The following is a 25,415-nucleotide window of genomic DNA, read 5'->3' as shown; positions in this document are numbered from 1 at the left end:
AAATACGTCTTCTGTCGTCTCGTGCCTTGTGAAGAAACAACATGGATATGAGAGAGTCCTCCCTGGAGAGCCGTGCTCAGTCGGTCCTCGGCCGTTTGATCTGCTGGAGCTGAAAGGACGTACAGACGCAGATCTAAACCTGACCTGATCTGTATGCGCCCGTCAGGTAGACGCTGAACCGACCCCGAGTCACCGTTTGGACACTTTCTAGTGCAGGTGAGTGATTTGAAGTTCGCTAAACCCTTTGCAGAGGTTTCGAGGCATGAGATTCGGAGGGCTATGTCGTATTTACTTGGCTTCGGAAACTCTGGGAGCGTGTTATTTACGGACAGGTGCGTTTTGGTTACGAACTGTAGTAATCCATTTTGGCTTCTTGAGTAATAGGCAATGTTTATGTTTATATTTTATGTGTAGCTATTTGCATGTTACTAAATCAAAATAAAATAAAAAATCTTGTATGTTGAAACCTTAAACCTTAGTAAAAAAAAAACGGCATGTATTTGATCTCATTACTAAATTCTAAAAACAACGATATAAGTAAATTAAATAAAACCAAAATTATATAGAAATATTTTTTAGTATGAAATGTATTATTTAAATATCTGAAGAGAAATCGGGTCAGAATTCTTAAAAGGAACTACCGACATTATATAATATAATTATCTCATTTGTTTTTACCTTAATTTCACAGAAATATTGAGCAAATTCAAAAAAAAGTTAGATCCCAATAATGCATCAAATCAATAAATATAGATTAAATAGATAAATAAAATAAATGATTAAAGTTTCTCAAAACATAATTTGTATGGCCCTATGTAAAGTTTCTAATGGGGGAAACAAAAATAAAAAATAGCTTTTCTGGGGACCTTCACACATGCACAATGCCATCCCTTCTTCATTGATATCATATGCAGATGTTTGGATAGTGATGAATGAGTATGTTACATAAAGAAAACAGAGGGTCAAAGGAACTAAATAAGAGTACACCAAACATAATCGTTATATAGGTACCCCCCAACTACTTCTATATCGTAAACCAAATCAAAAACACTTAAGCATTTGGTTAATATTGTTCCTCTTGTTGATTCTTAATGAAATTAGCACTTCCTTCATGGGAGGACAATATCAAGACGGCATTTAAAACCAGAGGTCTCCAAACTCGGTCCTGGAGGGCCAGTGTCCTGCAAGGTTTAGCTCCAGCCCTAATCAAACACACCTGAGCCAGCTTATCAAGGTCTTACCAGGTATACTTGAAACATCCAGGCAGGGGTTTTGATGCAAGTTGGAGCTAAAACCTCCAGGACCGAGTTTGGGGACCCCTGTTTAAAAACAAAGTTTCTTGACTAATGTTTAATCAGAAGAAGTGACCTTGAAACTTTCACAGCCTCTTTTTCGTTTCTGCATAAGTCACAGCCGTCATGAAGACAACTTAAAATGTCTTTTTAGTGCAGGTGGCTCTAATGGTGGCGTTCACGCTCGGCCTTCATTGTGCTCAGTCATGTTGTCGTTTATTTACAGAGGTAACATGACCTCAGTGCTACTGAGCTTTTCAAACTGAATACCCACATGCTTTCTATTTTCCCACTAGCACCGGCTTTGATAGCAGCGATTTTAAAGACTTGGCATTTTGTCACATTTGTCAATGTACTGCTTTTGAGTTTTCGATTTATTAAGTCTTTTACCCAAAAATTGTGTGGAGTGATACTTTTCAAAAAGAAAAATTTTCAGCTTAACACCTCTCTTTGGCAGATTCAGCTTATAATTATGTTCCTCTCCGATAGTTGCCAACCTCCAGACTTAACTGTCTGTCAGCAATGTAACTATTTCTCTTTTTTTTTTTTTTTTGCCCCATTATGATATTAGCTGACCAAAAGAACCGTGTTCACCATTACTACTTCCTCTGACCAGCACCATGAGTGGTCATCCACGGAGGATCCGTCTGAAGCCGTGGCTGCTGGCACAGGTGAATTGTGATTTACTATGCACTTTGTAATTTCAAAGAACATTTCTGAAGAAAAGCCTAAAAACAATGGAATTTTAAAGATAGAATTCACCCGCGATTGAACGTTTACTCACCCTTATGATATAAGCTGTATAAATGATCAAAAAGCAACATAAAAGTAGTTTTATGACCTTGAGTCTGCCAAATGCATTGATTCTCACATCAGTAAGACGAGCCAAACCATGACACAGCATTTTTTTTTTTATATGTGCATATGCAAATGATATTGAGTGCTACATCAGATGGAAAGTGATGACTTGAATTTCAGTCTTTACCTCAGATGACCATCAGAATACTTGGAATAAGGTTGGATAGAATATTTTTATGATATTTTTAAGTTACTTCAAAGTTGTACATTTACCATTGCTATGAAATCCAGTGATTTCGATAGGAAACCCACCCGATTGGAAATGTTGCATGAGGGCTATAATCCATGCAGCACTTCCGGATATCAGCATCTAAAATGGAAGCAAAACTAGTAGAGGAATATCAGTTGAAATCTTGACGTCCTAAGTTTGTTCTACATTAGTAAAGTAAACATTTCTCACCCTGTTAGATTAACAGTGGGAAATACCCAGGACTGCAATGGCTCAATCAAGAGCGCAGACTGTTCCGGATCCCTTGGAGACATGCCACCCGCCATATGCCTACCCTGGAGGAGGAGAACACTATATTTAAGGTGAGTAATATGGTCTTTGAATCACCCATGCTGTTTTTTTTTGTAACCTTTTTTTTTTCTTCTGTAGATATTGAAGTGGTATCTCGTCTATTTTTTACTCCGTGCTTATTCTGTTCTAAAGTTAGCACTAGGGGGAATTTGTGGGGGTTACTGAAATACCTTGTAGTTTCACTCTTCAGTATTTATTTTTTCAAATAAAAGAAAATGATTGGAAAGTCAGTGTTTTTTGCCGAAAACTGAGGCATTACATGTCTGTATTTACAAGTTCTAGTGATGTTTAAAGATCATCTTTAGTATTTTTGCAAGCAACTTTGGAGAACTAAAAACGGAGTTTCAATTCCACTTGACTGAACTGTGGCAAAATTTTAAGAGGAAGTCAAGAAAAGTATAGAACGAGGTGAAAGTCTGCAAATTCAAAATGAGTTCTGTGACTGTTAGAACTCATTTGAGGCATTTTCAGAAAAACGCATAAAAAATATAGACAACTTATCCTGCACTACGTAGATGTTTGTCCAATCAAATACTAGAATCGGAATGCCTCGCCCCCTGATGATACTTGAAATCGACTGTGACATCACTAAAGCTCATTGTCTGTTTAAAAGAGAAAGGAACAAGTCATGTGTCTAGATATTTTCTAGTCCGTTTTACTCCTTTTGCTCTGCAGGCTTGGGCTCTCGAAACAGGCAAGTATCAGGAAGGAGTAGATGAGCCAGATCCAGCAAAATGGAAAGCCAATCTCCGCTGTGCCCTAAACAAAAGCCGAGAGTTCGGACTCCACTACGATGGCACTAAGGACACCCCGGTCCAGCCTTATAAGATCTATGAGGTGTGCGACCAATCAGTCAATGGAGGTAAGGGCTGGGAACACATGCTTCGGACCAGTTACATGGGATACTTTCTGAAACAACGCTGTTTGCTCTCAAGCTTTAAATGGGTTAGCTGCTCAGATCATTCAATATTTCCCACCACATCTTCTTGCTTAAGTAGGAAATATCAACACAGAAATGAAACCATAGAAGTCAAGCCATAAAGTCTTTAAGGGATAAAAGATTGAAAAGCCAATAAATGATCCCTTCTTTTGTTGATTTTAGATGCCGGAGACGATGAGGAAGAGGAGGTAAGTTCTGGAGAACATAAACAGACCGTAGATGAATGGCTTGATTAACTGCAAGTTGAAATAAATAAATTGTAAAATCAGCATGATTTCCACCAGTGTCTTCATGTAGTATTTTATTTTATTTTTTTTCAGTTGCAGCACTTTGTCAAACTCTCCATTGGTAAGATTTCTTCAAAGTGGATGATGTATGGAAAAAAATCTATATTTAATATATATAATTGTTTTTTTTGTTTTTGTTTTTGCATGTTGCTTAACAGACCCTTCCAGCTACCCAGCATACCCTTCTAGAGTAGATGATCCGTTTAACTCTACTATTGCTGATGGCTATAATCCCACCCACCATAACCCTCCGATGAACCTCTTAAGAGATGTTGTCCATAATAACCCCAGTGGAGGTGCTCCTATGTCCTCTCACCTCTCCCAGCCCAACACTGGACCTTCGGCTGGTGCAATCAAAGTTGAGCAGGCATCATATCCCTGTGGGGGACTTTCGAACGGTCTGGGAATGGGGACTGGAGTCATACCGCCGCCTCTTCTTCAAGATGTAGTCACTCATTCTGTAGGCCCTCAAGCCATGGTGGACAGCCCAATGCAAGAGGTGCCAGTTCAAGCAGAGAACCAGGTTCATCCCTGCATCTCAGAGTTGCTGAGCAGTCCGCACATGTTACCCTGTAAGCCTCTAATGCCTTGTTTTTTACTGAGTAATGTTGCAGTTTATGACGAAGACATACCTAAATTGCAGTACAACCTTGTCCCGCCGGTTTAGTTTGAGTAATGCTGATGTTAATTGACTTTGCAAGAGGTGTGTATAGAGCTACTAAAACTAGTGCACACCTTAATTGTATTGTGAAATTATGAAAATTTCAGTTGTTAGACTGGCAATCTGTTATTAAAGAAAAAGTTAATCCAAAACTGAATGGTCCTTCATTATTCACTCTCAGGTATTTTCCATAGAAGAGAACATTGGCCTTATTTTCGTAAAAGCACCATAAAATGATCACAAGAGTTTTCAAAATGAAAACCATAGACTTTTGACACATTTGACATCTGCCATGATTTGTTAAATCTAGCCCAACATGGATTGATAGAAAAGATACAAAAAGATGAGTGAAATTTGAGAATCAGTGATCAATCTAAATTTAGATTTGTTTCTATATAGCTACAGAAGTCTGGTACGGACCACTTTTATAATGCCTTGAGTAATTTTCTATCACTTCGTCACCATTTGCTTTCATTATATGGAAAATAGCAGCATCAACATTCTACTGAACATGTCTTTTTGTGTTCCACAAAAGAAAGCCAAGAAACAATTGTGAGTAAATGACGATAAAATGTTCCTTTCTGTTTTCTCTTCCCTAGTAACTGATCTAGATATCAAGTTCCAGTACAGGGGTCGGACAACTGGTTCTTTAACTGTCAGCAACCCTCAGGGTTGTAGACTTTACTACGGTAATCTGGCGCCCACACCAGAGCAAGTAGAGCTATTTGGTCCGGTAACGCTGCAGCAGGTGCTGTTCCCAGGAACCGCTGAGATCCAGAATGAGAAGCAGAGGTTCTATACAGATCATCTGCTGGATGTGATGGACCGAGGGCTGATTTTGGAGATCAGAGGACAAGATATCTACGCAATCAGGCTGTGCCAGTGTAAAGTGTTCTGGTCCGGGCCAGGTGTGCTCGAGCAGGGTCCACCCAATCCAATGGAAAGAGAAATGAAGATCAGGGTCTTCAGTCTGAACAACTTTCTTCATGGTAAGAGGAATCAGTCTTTCATTTCAATAATCACAATATCCTCATTTATTGGGACTGCTTTACAGCACTGACAAACAATTGAGCACATATGATAATGGGTCTGGATTCAACCACTGGGTTTTCTTTGAACCTAAAGTTTCAGAGTTTGGAAGAATTATTTTATTTATGCATTTTATGTACTGTTAATGAAGAACAGCTTTAAACTTGAGAGAAATGTCACTGATATATGAGGTGACAAAATGTTTCAAATTCATTCTGTCTGTGTGCGATTTGCGTTAACACACTTTAATCTTCATTTATTGCACTAGTACTAAGAAGCTTCCCGTCTTTGCTGGGAAGTGAAAAAGAGAAAAGAAAAAGTTACACAACATATTTTCACAATTTTCAATTGTATGTTTTTAGGAGACACCAAATGGGATCATTGTGATTTGGTATGTAATTGATTCAGTTTACAATTATTTTATTTTTTTTCAGGTCTCATTTTGTATCAGAAAGGAGAGGCGCCCACTCCACCACCCTTTGAGATCTACTTCTGCTTCGGTGAGGACTGGCCAGACAGGAAGCCCAAGGAGAAAAAGCTCATCGTAGTCCAGGTTTGGAGATGAAATCCATGTTTATTGGTTTCATTTAGAGTGCAAAGACTCTTTAGGTGTTTATTTGTGCAAGGTGTACAAGGCTGTGCTATATTGCTAGATGGAGTTATTAGCAAGTGACTCACAGCATTATATTAACAATATAGCACAGCAACAGCTAGGTAAACAGGTGTTTCATATCACGTTACTAAACTGTGTACTTTAGCAAATCCGCTTAAAGAACCAGAGCCGTTTTATAATTTAGCATTCTTCAAAACTAGCAAACCATGCTATATTACATTGTTGGAAACAATGCACAGTTATAACTAGGCAAACAGGTGTTTCATGTCAATGTTACTATGCACAATATTTTAGCCAATCAGAATCAAGAAACAGAGCTGTTTCATAATTGAATGAAAAACCATGCTATATTGCATTGTTGGCAACAATAAACAGCGGTTGTTTCATGTCAAAGATTTTACTATATTGTGTATTTTAACCAACCAGCATCCGAAACCAGATATTACCATATTTTAAATCTAGCAAACCATGTGGCAATGATAGGCAGCATTGTATTTGCAGCATATCACAGCTATAACTAGGAGAGCAAACGCCTTAAGTCAAAACTGTTATTACATAATGCATTTTAAGACCACTGCTATTTTTTTTTTATAATTTAGCATTCTTTTGACTTAGCAAACCATGTTACATTGTTAAATTGTGTCAGCAAGAACATGCAACATTGTGTACACAATATAGCACTAATAAAACTAAATGAACAGATGTTGTATTTTAGCCGATTAGCATCCAGAGCTAGAGTTGTTTTAGAATTTAGCTTATCAAAACTAGCATTGATTGCTTTAGCTTAATAATAAACAGCATCTGCTCATACTAAAACTTGCTGTTTTTCCTTTATCTAGGTTGTTCCAGTTGTTGCAAGAATCCTTACAGAGATGTTTTCAGGCGAGCTTTCGTGGTCCACAGACAGCATTCGGTTGCAGATCTCCAACCCTGACCTGAAAGACCAAACGGTGGAGCAGTTCAAAGAGCTCCACAGACTGTTGCAAAGTCAAAATGCGCACCACACCTGGGCTCAAAACATCCAATAACTGAAAGAGGAGCTCATTTTTCAACACCATCTTGTTCATTGCCTGCTCAGAATTGGAAGGTCCTTGGAGTACTGGAATAAATAAATGCCCTCAATGATGCCATACTGAAAACATTTACATTGGAGACCAAACTTGACATTTCGTTTCCCACATTTTTTGTCTTCATGTAAACTTGTCTTTTAAAATGTTATTTCAATAAATACCATTGCAGTATTTTAAATGGTTGCTGACATGACCAGGTTACCACAGTATGATTCATCTCCTTAACATTTAAGCAACCTTACTACAACTCTGACTCTGTAAAAACCTGAAATAAGCTTTCACTGTTAGATTTAAGACTTACATTATATGCAAGTTCTTTGCAAGTTCTCATCCGATGGGGTCCCTGCCAGCAACACAGATCTGTTGAACTTAAACAGATATGACTACATAACGTCCATTCTGCAATCTGATGTGGGAGGGGTGACCTGAGGGTTTACATGTCCAACTGAGAGAAACCCATGATTGTAGGGCCTGTGGAAAACTACAAGACAATAGAGGAGGGTTCGATTTACTATGACTCAGAAAACGAGATGGACCCATATAACTTTACTAAAATGAAATCTGGTCAAACAGGTTCTGAGAGCTGCAAGAGAACGTAAATCACTTCTCAAACACAATACTGCATCTGAAAAGACACGAGACGAAAATGAGTTTGTTCCTCACAATGTTGGTTTTATTTGTTCACACAATCGGCCGAAGACGATCTCTGCATCTCAAAATGTGCCAATAGGGTGAGAAAAAAAAAAAAAAAAAAGCCTCTGCCAGTCCACTGAATAATTTACAGCATAACCTGTATGGATAAAATCCCACCCAACTTTAAAAATAATCAAGGGTGATGCCAAGTCTCCCAAGATTCTCCCTTTCCAAATGTCCCACAGGCGCAGGCTGCTGCTGTGACAATCTTTAATTTGGTAGTCGTTTTTATGGCACTGGCAGCGAAGCCATATCTTGATCTCTAAACACACGTCCATGAAAATAAATCTCCATTTGTTTTTAAAAACTTACAAGTCTCTCTTTTTTAATGATGCATTATGATTTGCAACCAGGCACATCCTTATTTTTCGTTGGTTTTTGATCGACCCCCAGAATCCGACCGATGCAGAAGTTCATCTATGTTTTGAAATGTGTATGTGTGTGTGTGTGTTTGTTTCAGCGTCCATTCGATGGCCCCCCCTCCCACAAGACAACGGTGTCCCTTCCGAAATACCCCCCCCCTTCTCTCAGTGCGGCTGACATCAGTGTGCTCAGAGGTAAAAGGGAGGGATGGGGCTGCAGTCTTGACACCCACAAGGCAAACTGCTTTTCCTGAAACCCTGCCACTCCAAAGCTCCAATTCGATTGGTCGGCTTTCCCATGGTGCCAAGTCGCACAAATCCTTCATGCAAGAGTTCCCTTTAGTTTCTCAACAGTGGTCATCATGGTCATCTCCCTTTGCCACTTCCTCCAAATGTTAGCAAAACAAAAAATCTGACCTGCAGAGGACGAGAGAGAACATTTTAAAATGCTGAATTTATTCAGAAATATTTATATCATTCCAACATGTTTGACCAATGAATTTTCATGAGTTCTTCAGTCATTTGTGATTTAAAAAAAAGGACGTTTTTTGACGATGTGTAAGATCTTGTAAACAACTTAATCTGCTTATGACTTGATAAAATAAAGTTTTCTGTTAAACTGTTTTCTTGTATGATTTTTCTTATCAGCAGAAATTATAAATTTTATATTAATTTTAAAAGAAAAAGATACATTTAATTTTATAAACTTATTTCAAGCTTTATTAAAATATCATAATACAATATTTACATGATAATTACTACATGTATATAATTCCAATTAAAATAAATAACACCAAAAAAGAAAAGTTAAATTTAAATTTATTATAACAAATAAATAAAAAGCAAAAAATACAATACATTTTGAATTTTGTTCATTATATTAAGTTAAAATTTAAAAATAAAATCTAACATATTTTAATAAATCTTATTGATAAATTAGTGCTGGGAAACGATTAATTGGGGGGGTGGGTGCGATTAATCGTACGATTGTCTGTGATTAATCGAAATTAATCAGATTATGCACAAAACTAATAATGCATTCAACAGTAGTGTATTGTGCACTTTTTCATTTAAAGGTACTGCTATATGAACAAAACTTTAATAACATTTGTAACCCTGGACAACAAAACCAGTCTTAAATTTGTAGCAATAGCCAAAAATACACTGTAGGTGTCAAAATTATCAATTTTTCTTTTATGCCAAAAATCATTAGTATATTAAGTAAAGATAGTGTTCCATGAAGATATTTTGTACAATTCCTACTTTGTATATATATATATATATATATATATATATCAAAATTGAATTTTTGATTAGTAATATGCATTGCTAAGAATCCATTTAGACAACTTTCTTTAAAGGCGATTTTTTTTCAGTATTAAATTTCTTTTGCACCCTCAGATTCCAGATTTTCAAATAGTTGTATCTCGGCCAAATATTGTCCATTCCCTAATAAACCATACATCAATGGAAAACTTATATATTCAGTTTTCAGAAAAAATTCCAAGGTTTCATTCAAGAAGACATTCAAGTTTTGTGGTCCAGGCTCACATTTGGTTTGCAAACACTTTAAATAAATAAGGAGCTTTTTTTTTTTTTTACAGCAGTATTCCTTTTACATAGTAGCAGTTAAAATATTGTAAATGTTAACTTATAACATTAATGTAATCAAATCAAATATAAAACAAGCTGTTATTTGTCACTGCCAGGACATGAACGTTTTTATAGAAAATATAGAAAAGAGCCTCGATCATAAAATTATAACGGGCATCTTCAGAGTAGAGACCTGCACGATTGCAGGACCCATCGCAGCAGTGTGGGACAACACTTGATGTGTGGGTAGAGAAAACTACCTATTTCCAACTTATAAAGTCATGATTACAAGCTTGTTGCATTCTTTTCTGTTAAAAATGGTTTGTGAATGTTGATGCTTAACCTAAATAATTTGATCGGGAATATCCCCTCCTGTGAGCCATGATTTGTCTGTATGTGTATTCATAGCCATTGAGCAACAGAATTTCATAATAATAAAAAAAAAAAAAACTGTTAACATGCGATAAAATAATTATCGATGTTATTGCATTTGAGTTAATGCGTTAACTTGCCCAGCCCTAATATAAATATATAGTAATACAATATAATATTTTTACATCTTAATATAAAGTTAATTTTAAAATGATTTAAGAACACAGTATAAAACAAATATAAAAGTTTTAAAATGTATTTAAAACAAATTTTAAAAGGAATTACATTTTAAATCAACTGATCTGATCATTTAAATAATTACATTGTTAAACATCATTTATTGAGGAGAAAGTTTCCATGTTATGCACGATAACATGACAAATTGAGAGTTCAATATGCTTGTATCACCTGGTCTTGCAGCATCAGCGTGTAAAAGACAGCTATCGGTACAGCCTGGTGAACTCTCTTATCGCCCAACAAACCTGTTTACATTCCTCTGCACTGGGGTGACAGATTAATAGATAAATGGAGAAAAAGTGAGAATAAATTAGCATCACTTTTCATCAAACTAATAAACAATGAGCTGGTCTGTTATTACTAATCACAGGTCCATTTCCAGACACGCCGAGAGCATGGGCGAGCACCACAACAGCGCTGCATCCATCAGTCTGGCATGGTTTGGACTTTCCATGCAACGCTGTGACTCATTTGTCAGAATACGCATTTGACATCTGTGCATGACACCATGCTGGGAGGCTCCTTATTCCTCAGGCCAAGACTTGCCAAAGTATGAGATACTTCACCTTCTTGGACGACTGGTTATGGGAACTTGTTAATGCATGCTGTACTGAGCTAACCAGAAGGAGAACCGAACTTGCACCAACTTGCAATACCCCAAAAGACAATTGTTGCGAGTAATCTACACTGATAAGCACTATATTACTTTTACAAAAGCTTGTTTAATTAAGGAACAGGCAGATTTCTTCAGGAGTGTAATATAATCTTAATGCAGTTGATGTTCACGGCCTTCTTTGAAGGATCAGGTGACAGCCGGCACAAACTCACCTTGTGACCTGCTTATGGAAGTCGGTGAGCTGCTTGTGTGTGACGGTTACAGCGCCTCCTGCTGTTTCTTTTGGAAGACCCTTCAGCGCGGTTTCCAGCCAGCGGCAAAATGTCTAGAGACACAGAGACAGCCACAGCATGTGACAATTTTGACAACACAGCCTCATTTTTGAAAGAATTGACAATTGTTCAAAATGAAATATCTACATTAAACTTATACTTAGCCTCGAACTCAAACACTGGCGAGTGAAATCTAACAATTTATTAGCCAATGGCTAACGAGAAGACATTATTTGGTCACCTAGCATGGAAACTTAGTTTCCCATGCGAGTGGTTTACTCACATTTGACAAGATTGTTAGTATAAATGATTAAAAGTGTTTACATTTCAACCGAACACAGACAGCGCAATTAATATTCATTAAGCCAAAAGCTATAAATATGAGCTAATTACTAATTACTAGCCAATGGTAATTCTATTGCCAAGGTGTTTGGAGATATTTGAAATGTGTAAAGGTTCATCTGTATTTGAGAGACATTCAAAAAGTGTTGCGTGTTCAAAAAGAGTAAAAGCATACCGGCCGATCAAAGACCATTATCTCCCAGAGTACCTCGGCTACATCGGGCAGGGTGTAAGGTGGCAGACAGAAACAGCAGGTGTTGATCAGCTGAGTCACTAGCTGCTGCCCGTGTTGCTCCATCACCTGACCAATCAGACCCTTACGTGCCTCAAAGTCATCCTCGTGCTAAAAGAGAAGAAAATCAGTTATATGCACTGAAAATGTATATACAAGGTCTTTGGATTGGTTTAGCTTGATCGACGGTGCTGCTTACGTCATTAGTGACCCCTGTGTGGATAAGGTCTCTGATAAACTTCATGACACTGCAGTTGGCATCTCGATGGTCCAGAGTGGTAGAAGCGATGGCACACTGGATGATGTGGACGACAATACTGCTGTTCAGCAGCGTGACCGGACTCCGCTGGACAAACCTGAAATAATGAGAGGAAACGGCTTTTTCCTTGCATTTATTGTTGTGCGGCAAGTCGCTTATTTTGAACTTGTTTTATCATATCAAGTTGCTTGTTTTTCTAACATAGAACTGATACCTTGTGGCGAGTCTAAAAAGATCGTCCACTGTGTCGGGGTGATTGCGCAGTCCATTAGGCTGCTCTAACAGCTGGAAGGTCGGCATACAGAGAGCCTGCAAAAGGGGAAAATGCAGCTACTGATCAATAACACTTAGTTCATCATCATCATCAATTTTAATCAACGCAGCACAAGATTCAAATTAAATAACTTTGTAAGCTGGTCAATGCCAAATTAGTTTAAAAATGTTCTTAATGTTGGCTTCATAATGTTTTCAAAAACGGTCATACCTTGTTCAAGCTTAATATTAAAATATTCTATATATATATATATATATATATATATATATATATATATATATATATATATATATATATATATATATATTAGACTGGTGTAATATATATATTAGACTGGGTTAGACTGGTGTGTTTCAGGCGTACCTGAAGCATATCCAACAGGCCTTGTCTGCATCCTTCCTCCATGCCGTACTCATCCACTAGAATGCTGCCCAGGTACAGGAAACAGGAGTGAGGGTACACCTGGTACACACTCACCATCTGAAACACAAATCCATTCATGAGATCTGCACTGTCTGTTCCATTTCAGAAACACACACTCAGATCGGTGGATGTGCTTTAAGGCAAAAAGACCAACCTGAGTAACAAGTGGCTGTAACAGGCAAGCAGAGCCTTTGCCTACACAACGCACTGCAAATCTTAGGCAGCGGCAGCAGCGCTCCACTATCCGGTTATCATTCTGGTGGGCGTTTAACGTCTCAGACATCACCGGCCAGATCTACAACAAAGAACAGTGATGATTAGAAAGAAACACACTTACAAACAGAGTACAGTGTCATTCAACACACAGCTAAACATACCTCTTGAATGACTTTCTGGCAGGGGTGTGTCTGTCCATTCTCTACTATGGGGTTTGTGTGTCTAATAGAAAAAGATTTCAACCCTTTAAGAACTTTTTTTTTTTTTTAAACAGCATGAACTGAAACAGCACACATTCAACTTCTTTAATGTGACATTTTTGTGAAATGAAGATTTAATGAGAGGAATTAAATTTTATCCAACTGGATTCAACGGAATTGTGAAATATATAATATTAATAATAAATGTTAAAGAGTTTTGTTTTTTTACAACAACATGCAGAGATAAATTGTGAATTTACGAGCAAGACAATATGGTGTAGAATTCAGATGAAATATTATCTTTTATCTATTCTTAGTTATTAGTTTCATAAAAATACTTAAAAACTTAGTTTTTTTTTAAAAAATATAAATATAAAACCAATAATCTGCAAGGACAAATGTTACACTTGATTTTAACATTTTCTTAAGTCTCAAAGCCATTAATTTTTTTTTTTTTTTTTTTTTACCACTATGCCAACACTATGCCAGGCTTTAACTTCTATCACATCAAAATTCTGATTAAAATAATATTAACAAATTCAATATTAATAATAATAATAATAATAATAATAATAATAAGTAAAAACATTATTTAAACAAAATAAATACACGATCAAACCAATAAATAATAAAAACAAAAATCAATAAATATAAATACATAAATCAAACTAATATTTAATAAACATTTCATGTATACTTAATACTTTAAATTACTAAAACCTTAAGAAATTACTTTAAAATCATTTTCAAGTTGAATATATATATTTTTTTTTTACAGAAATCTATTCACAATATTCCAAAGGTGTTGATGTTGAGTCTCACCTGAAGATAACAGCCAGTCTGTCCAGCCACACAGTGGGGTCTGATGACTTCCCACTACTGGAGTCCGCAGTCAGCAGCTGGTCACAAAGACAACACAGAAACAGACATTACTTTATTGCGTTAACCACCAACATTCAGAAATACAGACCACACAGTAAGAAGTATCTAACCTTCCTCAGTGCCATGACCTGAACCGCACACAGATCGTTCAGACACTCTGTGATCTTCTCCAGCGGGAGGCGGGCCAACACCAACGCCGTACCTGAGATAAACCAATCACACCACTTAAACAAAACCAGCCAAACAACCAAGGCATGACTAAGATCAACAGCTATACATTTAAAAAAGCTTATTAAAAAAAAAAAAAAAAAACACCTTTCAGTAAGCCAACCGCAGCATCCGTTGACAGGGCAAAGGAGTCGAGCAAGCGGGCGATGTTCAGCAGGCCCTGGTAGTGCTGCGCCATGTGATCCCGACACACCGAACAGATGTTGTGAATGGCTTTAGCTGCCACAGAGGCTAACGGCTTCTCCCGCAAGCCCTTCATCAGGAAATTCAAAACAGGATCTACCAACCCAATACAGACATCATGAATACACACAGAGAAACAATACATCTTGTGAGTGAAGATCATGTATCACGTAATGAACCAGACTGTGACAGTCACCTAACATGCAAGGGTTCCGGTCGATCACTTCACTCATCTCGCCAACCAGCTCGATGCTGGTGTAGCGAACAGCAAGGTGGACCGTCTCGGGAAGCAACACTACCTGCTCCAGCACCTCCGTTAGTGTGGGATTATTCTCACTAGGAGCCAGCAGAGGGAGAGGGAGACAATTTACAGTTACAAACAAAACGCTATATGTCCAACAGAATCACCAGTGCTTTTGACAAATAACAAGGCCTTGGTAAAGCCCAAAGTGTACTTTAGCCGTCCGCGTTCACACTGTCTGAGTGCAACAGTGCACGGTTTATGTTGAGACAGAACGAGTCAAGGAAATGGAACGCAGAAAATTAAGTATACCTGAGCCTTAAAAATAGAGATTTCATGACTTATCTATTTTGTTGTGTAAAAAAGAGGAGTAAATCAATCTGAAACACTGCCCTATATAATTACAGTATTAGCTGAATTTTTCATATTTAACCAAAACGGACTGAACAACATCCAAAAGAATCAGAGCCAAGTAAGATAAGTATCAAATCGAGAGCTTGTGAATCAGGATTTAAATAAATCTGTAATCCAGTATCAATAACTAGAGCTATACGAAGTGTCAGAAATATATATTTTTAAAGGCATATCAGCATCATACACTAATTCCAATTCGAATTAATTACTACATAGTTTACAAAATGATAACTGCATCATTAAACATTACAAAAAAAAAAAAAAAGTTAAGTAGTAACCTCAAAATACAGGACAATCAGATAATGAATGTATAATCTGCAACAGCATGACTCAAAAAGTTAGCACTACCCCAGCCACAGGTGTGACTTTGATTGGTGAAAGCAAGAGTCTTTAATATGATGTGGTTTAGGCATAACTGAAAGTGATACTTACGGATCTATACTCTTAGCAATGGACGCCATGATGAACAAAACAGCCTCAGTTACTTCCCATGGGGGGTTTCCCTCCTTCAGAGTCGAATACAGCTGATGAGAGGACACAAAGTATTTATAATAAGATCGGTAAGGTTGAATATTCCCTTTCGTTTCTCAATAAATCATTCTAAATATTAAAATAATTTTGGGGGCTTTTCTTCAAATCACTTTCAGTTCATGTTTCGGTTAGTATAAATTCTACCTGTGAGAAACACTCCATGGAGCCGACTAGGAAAATGACATCCTTCACAAGATCAGACACTCTCATCCTGAACTCGCCGAAATCATCTGTGTCCTCCGGGACTCCTTCCTGTACAGGAAACACAAAATAAGAGATGAAGAAAAATCATGAAGATTTTGTTGTACAAAAGCAATAAGTACTGGAAAGAAGTGGCTTGTATTGGATATGGGAAGGGAAGGACGCTCACATGATCCGGGTCAAGCTGGCAGTGGCGGGCGAGACTGTGCAGAAGTCTCTGTATGTACGGCTTGAACACTCTATGGACCGCCGGATCGTTTATTTTATAAAGATTTTCTCCCAGACGGTACCAGAAGTTGAACGAGATTTCAACCACCTGAAAGAGAGCAAAGGTTCCCGACAGACAGTTAAGAGGATGCTTGAAAGTCTCATAGTCACTTTCACTTATCATTATGTGTGAATGTGTCAGCTTTCACTCTCACCTCATACTGCGGATGTCCGGCACAAATAAGCAGTAACTCTAGGATGCGGAGATCTCCCATGCCCTGGCCAGGTGTCCTTACGGTCATCTCCAAAAACGTCTCACACAATTCGGTAAAGATCCGGCAATAATTTAGCACCCTGTGGTGGAAAAGCAAGAAAAAAACTGGTTGCAGTTTACAACAGTTTCAACAGAGATCACTCGCTCTGTCTCAAAATCTAAAGAGCTTCCTGATAGAGTATGAATATAAGTGCCCTTTTAAATTACCTTCTTTTGGCCAAATAATAAAGATAAGTGAGGTTTGCTTCAATAGGAATGTAAAAATCCATCACGGTGGAAACAGCAAATGAAAGGAGATCATTTGTAAGAAGAGTCTCTCATTTTGAGTACTGCACAATTTGACGTTTTATCTTTGCGGCATGCTAACATCAAACTCACAGAAATCACCCAAGAGTCCAGTCTCCTGTTCGCTTAGTGCTATTTGTTTTAGCTACCCATGCATACTATTCCAAATGGCACTTATATAGTCCCATGAGACTTAAGATGCTGTCTTATGGCATCTGAATGGGTATCAGAACAGAGCTAGTTTGTTTGAGACTTGCATGACCTGCGTACATTGATCACAAATGATGCCATACGTACTTATCGAGGTCCTCTCGGGCTACGGCCATGTGGTAGGCTGTTTCTAGAGAGAGGACTCCCTGGAAGAGCTGCATGGCCAGAGGCATGTGTACAGCCACATTCTCGATCGCGTACAGTGCTGAGCACACGCAGTCTGATGCCGCCTCATGCAGGTTTGTGGACGTCTCGTCCCTCTGCTGTAATGAAGAGAGGGGGGAAAAAGATTTTTTTAAAGTAAGAGAAATGGGGAGTTAAGTGAACGCCTGACTGCATTGTCTGAACTTACCAGCACTTGGAAGAGAATCATCAGCAGTTGATTGTTAGCCATGAAGTTGTTGTCCAGCACTCCTAAATTAAACCAGCTCCCCAAACACCGGAACACCTTGATAAGCATCTTCTCATCATGTCCGGACTTCTCCGCACACGTCACCTGATCATGGAAATACAACAACATTCAAGCTCACAATCATAAACTATTATTTAAATGTTTATGCAGGGCCCAGACCACTGAAATGATTTGCATGGATGGATTGATAGCACAGAACAAAGAATAAGTAAAAGCAACAGACAATGGCCCCATAGAGGAAGAGATGTGTTTTCATGCCTTGCAAACTTAATTTTGTGAATTCTGCTTATTTAAAATAAAGTAAACATATCTGCTTAATAAATAATTTGTTACATTAATATAGCACTTTTCTGGGTACTCAAAGCGCTTTACATGAAATGGGAGAATCTCCTCATCCACCACCAGTGTGCAGCATCCACCTGGATGATGCAACAGAAGCACACACACCAGCTTACTGGGGGAGAGGAGACAGAGTGATAAAGTCAATCAGTGTATGGGGATGGTTAGGACGCCATGATGGTCAGAGGCCAATGGGGTAATTTGGCCCAGATGACGGGGTTACACCCGTACTCTTTTTCAAAAGACATCCTAGGGTTTTAAATGACCACAGAGAGTCAGGAGCTCGAGTTTAACGTCTAATCCGAAAGAAGGTGCTTTTTTTTTCCCAGTATAGTATCCCCATCACTAAACTGGGGCATTAAGACCCACACAGACCACAGGGTGAGCACCCAATGCTGGCCTCACTAAAACCTCTTGCAGCAGCAACCTAGTTTTCCCAGGAGGTCTACCATCCAGGTACCTAGCAGGCTCAAACCTGCTTAGCTTCAGTGGTTGCGCATTTGAACAGTCAATAGCAAATACTTAAACTAATAAGAAAACATACTAACAGTAGCATACTTTTCAGCTTGTAACACTCCTAAGAGAAAGGGAAACTTGAAATCGAATTATAAGACCCCTTTAACAATACCGGCATGGATATGCTTTAAGTGTCTGGAGTATATGTGTGAAAACCATTAAATTTTGGACTGACAGGCTAGGCATCTTATCTGATGACAGGAATTGTTGTGCAAATATAACTGTGCTATACCAGAAGAGTGACCACTGTGGAAGAGTAGTAGGCCAGGTCCTCAATGATCTCAGACCGTCGATTGGCTCCGATCCTTAGAGAGCGGCTATGCACCTCCTCCGGCAGAACGGTGAGTATCTCAATCAGGAACGGCATGGAGGACACGTCATTACTGTATCTGGAAGAAGCATAACAGAGCGTTGGGTAGACTATGACATTTCAAGGTGACACCAACTATTTCACAGGTAATTCATAAAGTCACAAAAAATCTTGCATTTTAGGAAATTTTGCCACCAAGCAATCCTTACTTACTTTCATTATATGTAATATCCATTGAGTGAGTTATTTCAATATTATTTGTAAACAGGGTAAAAGATAAGGAACATATCAATTACATGCAAATGAAAGAAAGTCTGGAGTGGATTCTTACTTTTCTATCAGGGTTTGAACACAGCCTTTCCACGAGGCCATCTGAAGAGCCAGATCTGCGATTGCCAATGCAAGCTGGGAAAGAGAATGACATTAAAACACCAGTGACACTTTCTTAACCGTTCTCAATATGTAGCACTGCAGTGTGGTCAGGATGGACAGTGCCGGTTAACACCTCACACTAAATGTCCAAAACACGATCATGAATGCCAGATGTTTGAGATCATCACCACTGATTTTCATTCTGATTCAGGACACAAATCACGTCACGTTTAGCAGATGCAACCCGAGTTCAAACGGACGATGGGACTTTACCTGTGTGATGATGATGGGAGACAGGTCTTTGAGGTTCTGGATGTGAGACAGGAGTGAATCTCTCAGTGCGGTGTGGGTCTCTGGGGGAAGCTCATAGAACGATGTCTGGATCTTCATCTTCATTGTCTGGGCTGCGAAGTAACACGATTCCACGTCCTGCTTCAGCTGCAGGAGCTGATCCGAGATCTCCCATGCATACATCTGCACAGGTGAACAACTTCAATGAGTAAGTGCCAATAAGCGATCAGATTACCTCTTAGAAAACATGACAATACAAAAAGCATAACAGTAAAATAACGCTTCCCATTCTTGCTTGGTCTGCAAAAGCGTAATGGAAAGCACTGATGACGTATCATGTCTGCGTGGAGGTAGGACAACCTATCGAAGTCCTCGGACCGAGGGATATGAATGGACGAAAATGTTATGGGGTCCTACGCCTTCCACAGACTAAAAAAAATGCATATCAATACATGTAGACACACTTAATTTAATAATTGCCATCAGGATGTGAAGAGACTTTCAACCAGAATTACAAAATATGCATTTGAACCAAATCACCAACCCTGCCTTTAAATCAATTGTATTCGCTATTTTCACATGGATAACCAGCATTATATCCGTCACCCAACTCTCTAGATAACACTATTTATACTATTATTTTTAATAAATAAGGAAAAGCAAAACAGTAAACACTTTTACATCAGATGCATCACACAGATACATATTTCTAATGCAAATAAATACCAGCATCAGGAACCAGGAACATATGTGTAGCTTTCACTACACAAAATGTCAGGATAGATCAGCTTAAGTGTCTTAAGGTGAAGCCATGTAACTAATACTATTGATGTCATAATATTGCAGAGCATTTTAGGGAAAAATGCAATTCGTTCTGAATTTACTGCATTCAGCAGTCTTTTGTCAAATTATAGGCTCATTTCAGATTTAAACAGAAATCAGAAATTAATTTAACTCAATACTCACAAACTGTAATATATATATATATATATATATATATATATATATATATATATAGTTTAAATTATGCATTTAGCAGACGCTTTAATCCAAAGCGACTTACAGTGCATTCAGGCTATACATTTTTATATCTATCTGACAGTACTGGTAGATCAGTGTGTGGTTTGGAGCAGGGCAGTTGACTTAAAGGGATAGTTCCTCCCAAAATATAAAAGCTCTGTCATCATTCACTCATCCTCAAGTTGCTGGTGGTACCCACTGACTAAAACAGTATTTTTCCATACCATGGAAGTCAATGGCTACCAGTTTGGTCACCTTGAAAATATCTTATTTTGTGTTCAGAAGAAAGAAATTCATAGTTTTTAAATGAGATGAGGGTGAGTAAAAGACAGAACTATCCCTTTAAGTGTCAAATGTGAAACCATGCAATTCTCACGATCAACATCACAATGTTGTGCTACTCTGTTCTGCAAAATGCAACAAATGTGTTGTTCTCAACGCTAACAATATTAACACCTTCCTTATCACTAATCTTAAACTTTGCTGAAGTGGAACTAAGTGAAGAACCAGTAACTCAAAGGGGCAAAACAGCAGGGGGAACATTTACACTGAAATTACATTTGCAGTGTTTGTGTTATAATGCCAACATTTAAAATGTCTAATGGGGTTTAAAAAAAGCTGTATATCCAAAGTCTGAATTCAACCTACCCTGCTGGTAAACCCAGCTTAGACAAGATGGGTTTTGAAACATAGCAGCTGGTTTCTAGAAAGTCTAGAATGCTAAAACATCTTAAACTATCAAATAATAACAACTAGTTGGTTATTCCGGTTTATTCGGTGGACAAGCTGGTTTTTGGAACTTGGTCAACCAGCTAATGCCCAACAAGGAACTAGCTAACATGTTGAAAACACAGTCACCAGCTTACTAACAAGTTGGTCTAGATGATAAACCATATTTTCTGCTAAAGTTGCTGCTTAAATCTATCAAAATCTCGCACTAAAGCCATCTAACCACAGCGGAATGGATTCAGCAATGGATACAAATAAACCCCGACAACAGTCCAAACACATGTGACCAGCTCTACTTTCCCAACACAACTGCTGTTTGTGCTTCAGAAAGCTTCACTGCGGCCTTAAGGGACACTAGTTGCAATGCAGCGTACATCGTAAATGTGTATTATTGGGCGAAGGTGCTATGGCGCAGTAGGCCCGCTCGTGAACGCACCGATCTCTGCAGCTCTCCCAGCCAGACCGAGGCGCGCTCCTTGCCGGCAGGGTCCGGGTCGTGATACAGCGCCTGCACGGCCTGGTAAACCAGCGGCAGGGTGGGTTTCCCGCCTTCCATAGCGTTCTTCTGTTTCTAGAGGGTGTAGATATGGGGTAAATACCACGGCTTGCGCTTCTCTGGAGGTTGTAGACGCGCAGGTGAACTGTTTACTGGGCCCTCGCGTTCTCCGATCTGGCCGCCATCTCAAGCAGACAGAGAGCGCTGCTGTCAAACAAGTCCGTATGGAAACCGCGACACAGGAACTAAAATTAGTCCGGACTCGAGCGATTTTATAACAACAACGCGCTATTCGTGCTGTTTTTGGAACTATATCCTCTTCTGAAGATGAATAGGTTGGATTTAACTTGTTTTAACGTTTGTTATTTGCGTATATGACGAGGAATACTCATTGCGTGAATAATTTCATTAGGGACACACCCACTGCTACACATTTATTTAAGGGTAACCCATCAAAAGGTGACGGATTCGGAATCGCTTCGATTCTTTTAGGACTTTTAAGGAATAAATACTTTAAAGGCACTTATTTAATTCACTGGAATCAGCAAAGAACAGAAGAGATAAAAAACTAGATAATTAAACTGAGACAATGTTTTCAAAAGGAATGTTTAAACTTTTTTAGAGTCGGAATAAATGCCGTAATAATAATAGATAAACTAGTCCCAAAATATATGTATTACCTAAAAACATTAAACCAAAAAAGTGAGATTTAATTTATTAAATAAAATGACACTGATTATCCCACAAGAAAACACATAAACTACATTTGATTTAAACAGTCAAGTGTCTGATTTAAGTTTAATAAGTCACGAATAGCATACCACAGTAGACGTTCTGATTCATTTCAAGTCAGTATATTTTACTTAGAATTAGAATTCAACTGAGTCCGTTTTTGTACAATCTATTTATGGTCAGTATCTATGGTTTTGATTCAAGAAAAAGAACCGGTTCAGAAGAGTCATTCGTTAGGGAATCGGATTACACTGGTCGTCAATGTTGATTCACCAAAAGAACTCAACAATAAAAGTAATTCATTCGTGTATTTCAGTATTGCTGTGCTGTTGTTATTATCTGTATTATATAACTAGTAATTTACACTTTATTGATTACATTTGTTGTTCGACAAACAATGATTTAATAGCATATTTTATTATGTTATTAACCCTACATTTATTAATAGGCTGCTTTTACATTTATTTACCTCAAGACCTACGTTTTTGCTGTACAAGTTGCATATAAGAATCAGTCACTGAACAAATCATAGATGTTAAACACAATCCTGTAGTGATGGGCAAAATGATGAGACTTTCCCACGACTGTTCTGGGAAAAGATTTAAAGCTTTCAGAGCGTCGGAAACAGCGCCATGTGGTGGTTAGTTAAAAACAATAATAAAACAGCCAAAAGTCTGTAATTGAAGCTGCGTAGGACGAAGCAGCCATCACATATTCCATTAAAATAAAATAAAAAATTAAACTTGTGTTTGCATCTGTTGAATTTCTCTCTCTGATAAATTAATTTACCCGTTTAACTGTGGCATTAAATGCCAGTATAATATCAGTATGATATAACAGATTATATGAATTGCATATGGGAAATATTTTATTTTCCTTAAATAATTTTTATTTTTCATATTACTTGTATGACTGTGTATTAAAAAAAAAGTAATTGCATAAGTCTGAATGAAAACGTAGGCTACTCGTAAGATCCATAAGATCTGGAGGTTTGAACATTCCGACACCCACATGATTGGACAGAAACTGTCATTTGTCATTGGTCACGTGATGTCTAAATTAACAACACAAGCCTCCGATCGAAACTTCCTATGGCACGTCAATTTATTCTCGATACGAGTTCTAATGCTTAATTAATCTGAATAGCGTGCTACAAATACTACAAAATGTAGGCATAAAAACATCACTTTAGCTGATGATGCCTGGAAGATAAAATGTGTTTCTGATATAGCTTTTTGTCTTCTAATGTGTAATATGTCTTAAATATAATGTAATATGAAAAAATATATATATAATGAGAACATATTTTGTTTTGCAGACAATTTTCAAACTATTGAGTGTATTTTCCCAGTCTCCCTCTTTCATCTCTTTCTCTTTTTTTTTCTCACATACACATGCTTCTGTCACACACTGGCATAACATTCTTAAATCTAAAGATCATACAAGAAGCAAAATTCCATATAGATGGCTTTAATACACATACATATATATATATTCTTTTTTTGACATAAAAAAATCCAATCTATTTTTATTCACACACATTCAATGAATTTAAACATATTTGATTCAATTATCATTTACTGATATGAAGTTGATAAAGGTGCATTACATAGTTCCCAGGATGCATGACCTTCCTGTAACCCAGGTCGTATCATACCCATACAACTCAGATACGTAGCTTGGTTACAATACAACCCCGGGTCAAAGGATGGCTTCTGACTTTCATGAATGAAATCATTCAACATTTACAAGTCTACAAATTCAACACACTGTACAAAATATCTGACAAAATATCTGACAAACACAAGTGCATTCTTATTTAAAAATTTAAAAGTAGCACATCTGATTTCATCAAGAAGTTGGAAGGGGAAAAATCCAATATAAACTCGCCAGTTATTAAATCTGTGTAGATTATATTAACATATTCCATATAGTGTATCTATATATATAAACAGAAAACATATTTCTCATAGTGAGTTCAAATTTAAGACCTACAAAAAATCTATTAAACAGAACTGCAAAATGTAGCTTTTGAATGTTTCTGTCTATGCGAATAAAGAGGGCAAAATAAACAAGCTGATGTTAAAATGAACATGTTAAAATGATGTTAGGGTGATGTTAAAATGAACCATTACCATTAACCAAATGTTTGTAACCTATAAAACAATAGGCTACTTACCATGCCAAAACCAAAGAAAAGAAACGAGGGAAATTTTTTCAGAGGAGAAATGAAGGAACTAAAATGAGGTGTATAAAAAGAGGCTGGATGTACTGGATGTACAGTTTAACACTCCGTATCTCTCTCCAGATTATCACAATTGACCCATAATCTAAGTTTTAGCTAACAAGATAAACTGCCAGTTTGGATGTAATCCCTCAGTGACTTCAATACGGTTTGTTTAAATCTTTACGTAAATCTTGTTTCCAGATTACAGCTCATCCTTGTGCCTGGGGACCTTAAGAGTTTGGTTTGCCTTTCACCTGCTTCTACTGCTGCCAAGAATTAACAACCTTGTTTGGGCCCCAAAAACTAGGCCAATAGTTTAAGTTTACTGTAAGTTAAATGCTACCCACTGATATAATCTTTCTAGACATTAAAAATGCTGCATCCCTGTTATTTATGTTCAAATACAATCTAAAACATATGATATTCTGCATTTGTAGTAGTAGTTGCCTAATCATGTGCTTAGAAATTCCATGTGGGTGTTGAGCAGAATTTGCATGGAGAGGACGGATTATCCCAACAACATGTCCGGAAGATCATCCCCATCTGCCCCTAAATTTTCACACCAGGCAAAACTTTGAGGATTTTTTAAATGGAAAATCAGGCTGCCCATTGACTCCACCATGGACACTGTGCAAGAACAAGGACACTAACGGCGCAACCATGGATATGTGGGCCTTTCAATTTGAGAACCTCTCCAAAGTCAGCCCCTTCGTCTGGCCCCGAAGTGGGCTTTCTACCTGCAGGCAGCTTTCATGGGCTTTGGATTTCCGTGACTCTGAACGCCATTGTCCTTTTTGTAACAATAAAGTACAAGAAACTCATTGCATTCTGGTGAATATATCCCTAGCAGGCTTAATTTTTGACAGTTTCTCCATGAGCCAAGTATTCCACTCCGCTCTTAGAGGTTTTTATTTACTCAGTTATTCACTGTGTGCAGTGGAATCGGCTATGGGA

General features: G+C 37.8%; 2 protein-coding genes across 3 annotated transcripts; one reads left to right on the top strand and one right to left on the bottom strand.

The window, feature by feature from the left end:
• On the top strand, positions 1–8,024 carry LOC113048008 (interferon regulatory factor 5-like). 2 transcript variants are annotated; one of them, XM_026209499.1, is made up of 10 exons: positions 1–216; positions 1,864–1,963; positions 2,559–2,681; positions 3,346–3,532; positions 3,773–3,798; positions 3,931–3,958; positions 4,056–4,469; positions 5,158–5,547; positions 6,022–6,140; positions 7,040–8,024. In XM_026209499.1, the coding sequence occupies exons 2-10, from the start codon at positions 1,913–1,915 to the stop codon at positions 7,226–7,228; spliced, it is 1,527 nt and encodes a 508-aa protein (XP_026065284.1). In that variant the 5' UTR covers positions 1–216; positions 1,864–1,912; the 3' UTR covers positions 7,229–8,024. The 2 variants fall into 2 exon arrangements, with proteins under 2 accessions (XP_026065284.1, XP_026065285.1); XM_026209500.1 differs by lacking the exon at positions 1–216 and adding an exon at positions 1,383–1,520.
• Positions 7,918–21,802, bottom strand: LOC113048007 (transportin-3). Its single transcript, XM_026209498.1, has 23 exons — positions 21,443–21,802; positions 19,240–19,440; positions 18,926–18,999; positions 18,517–18,673; positions 17,370–17,513; positions 17,105–17,280; positions 16,464–16,602; positions 16,211–16,357; positions 15,985–16,092; positions 15,742–15,833; positions 14,851–14,990; positions 14,559–14,750; positions 14,354–14,445; positions 14,184–14,260; positions 13,323–13,383; positions 13,100–13,240; positions 12,886–13,002; positions 12,463–12,557; positions 12,189–12,345; positions 11,933–12,100; positions 11,356–11,468; positions 10,699–10,791; positions 7,918–8,742 (listed from the first exon to the last, which is right to left on the bottom strand). Exons 1-22 carry the CDS (start codon positions 21,560–21,562, stop codon positions 10,731–10,733), a joined length of 2,772 nt encoding a protein of 923 aa, XP_026065283.1. The 5' UTR covers positions 21,563–21,802; the 3' UTR covers positions 7,918–8,742; positions 10,699–10,730.
• Positions 21,803–25,415: the final 3,613 nt, after the last annotated feature.

Source organism: Carassius auratus, chromosome 29, assembly GCF_003368295.1.
Source record: "Carassius auratus strain Wakin chromosome 29, ASM336829v1, whole genome shotgun sequence".
NCBI lineage: Eukaryota > Metazoa > Chordata > Actinopteri > Cypriniformes > Cyprinidae > Carassius > Carassius auratus.
Note: the sequence above shows the minus strand (reverse complement) of the source record. Positions and strands in the feature narration are given on the sequence as shown.

Bases quoted from the DNA above. Each gene is read 5' to 3' on its own strand.
- LOC113048008 (XM_026209499.1), top strand. From the start codon at position 1,913: ATGAGTGGTCATCCACGGAGGATCCGTCTGAAGCCGTGGCTGCTGGCA. The intron at 3,533-3,772 runs GTAAGGGCTGGG...TGTTGATTTTAG, and splicing joins CGACCAATCAGTCAATGGAG to ATGCCGGAGACGATGAGGAA. The intron at 6,141-7,039 runs GTTTGGAGATGA...TCCTTTATCTAG, and splicing joins AAAAGCTCATCGTAGTCCAG to GTTGTTCCAGTTGTTGCAAG.
- LOC113048007 (XM_026209498.1), bottom strand. From the start codon at position 21,562: ATGGAAGGCGGGAAACCCACCCTGCCGCTGGTTTACCAGGCCGTGCAG. The intron at 13,003-13,099 runs GTTGGTCTTTTT...TTTGTGTTTCAG, and splicing joins TACAGCCACTTGTTACTCAG to ATGGTGAGTGTGTACCAGGT. The intron at 12,101-12,188 runs GTAAGCAGCACC...CTTCTCTTTTAG, and splicing joins ACACAGGGGTCACTAATGAC to CACGAGGATGACTTTGAGGC.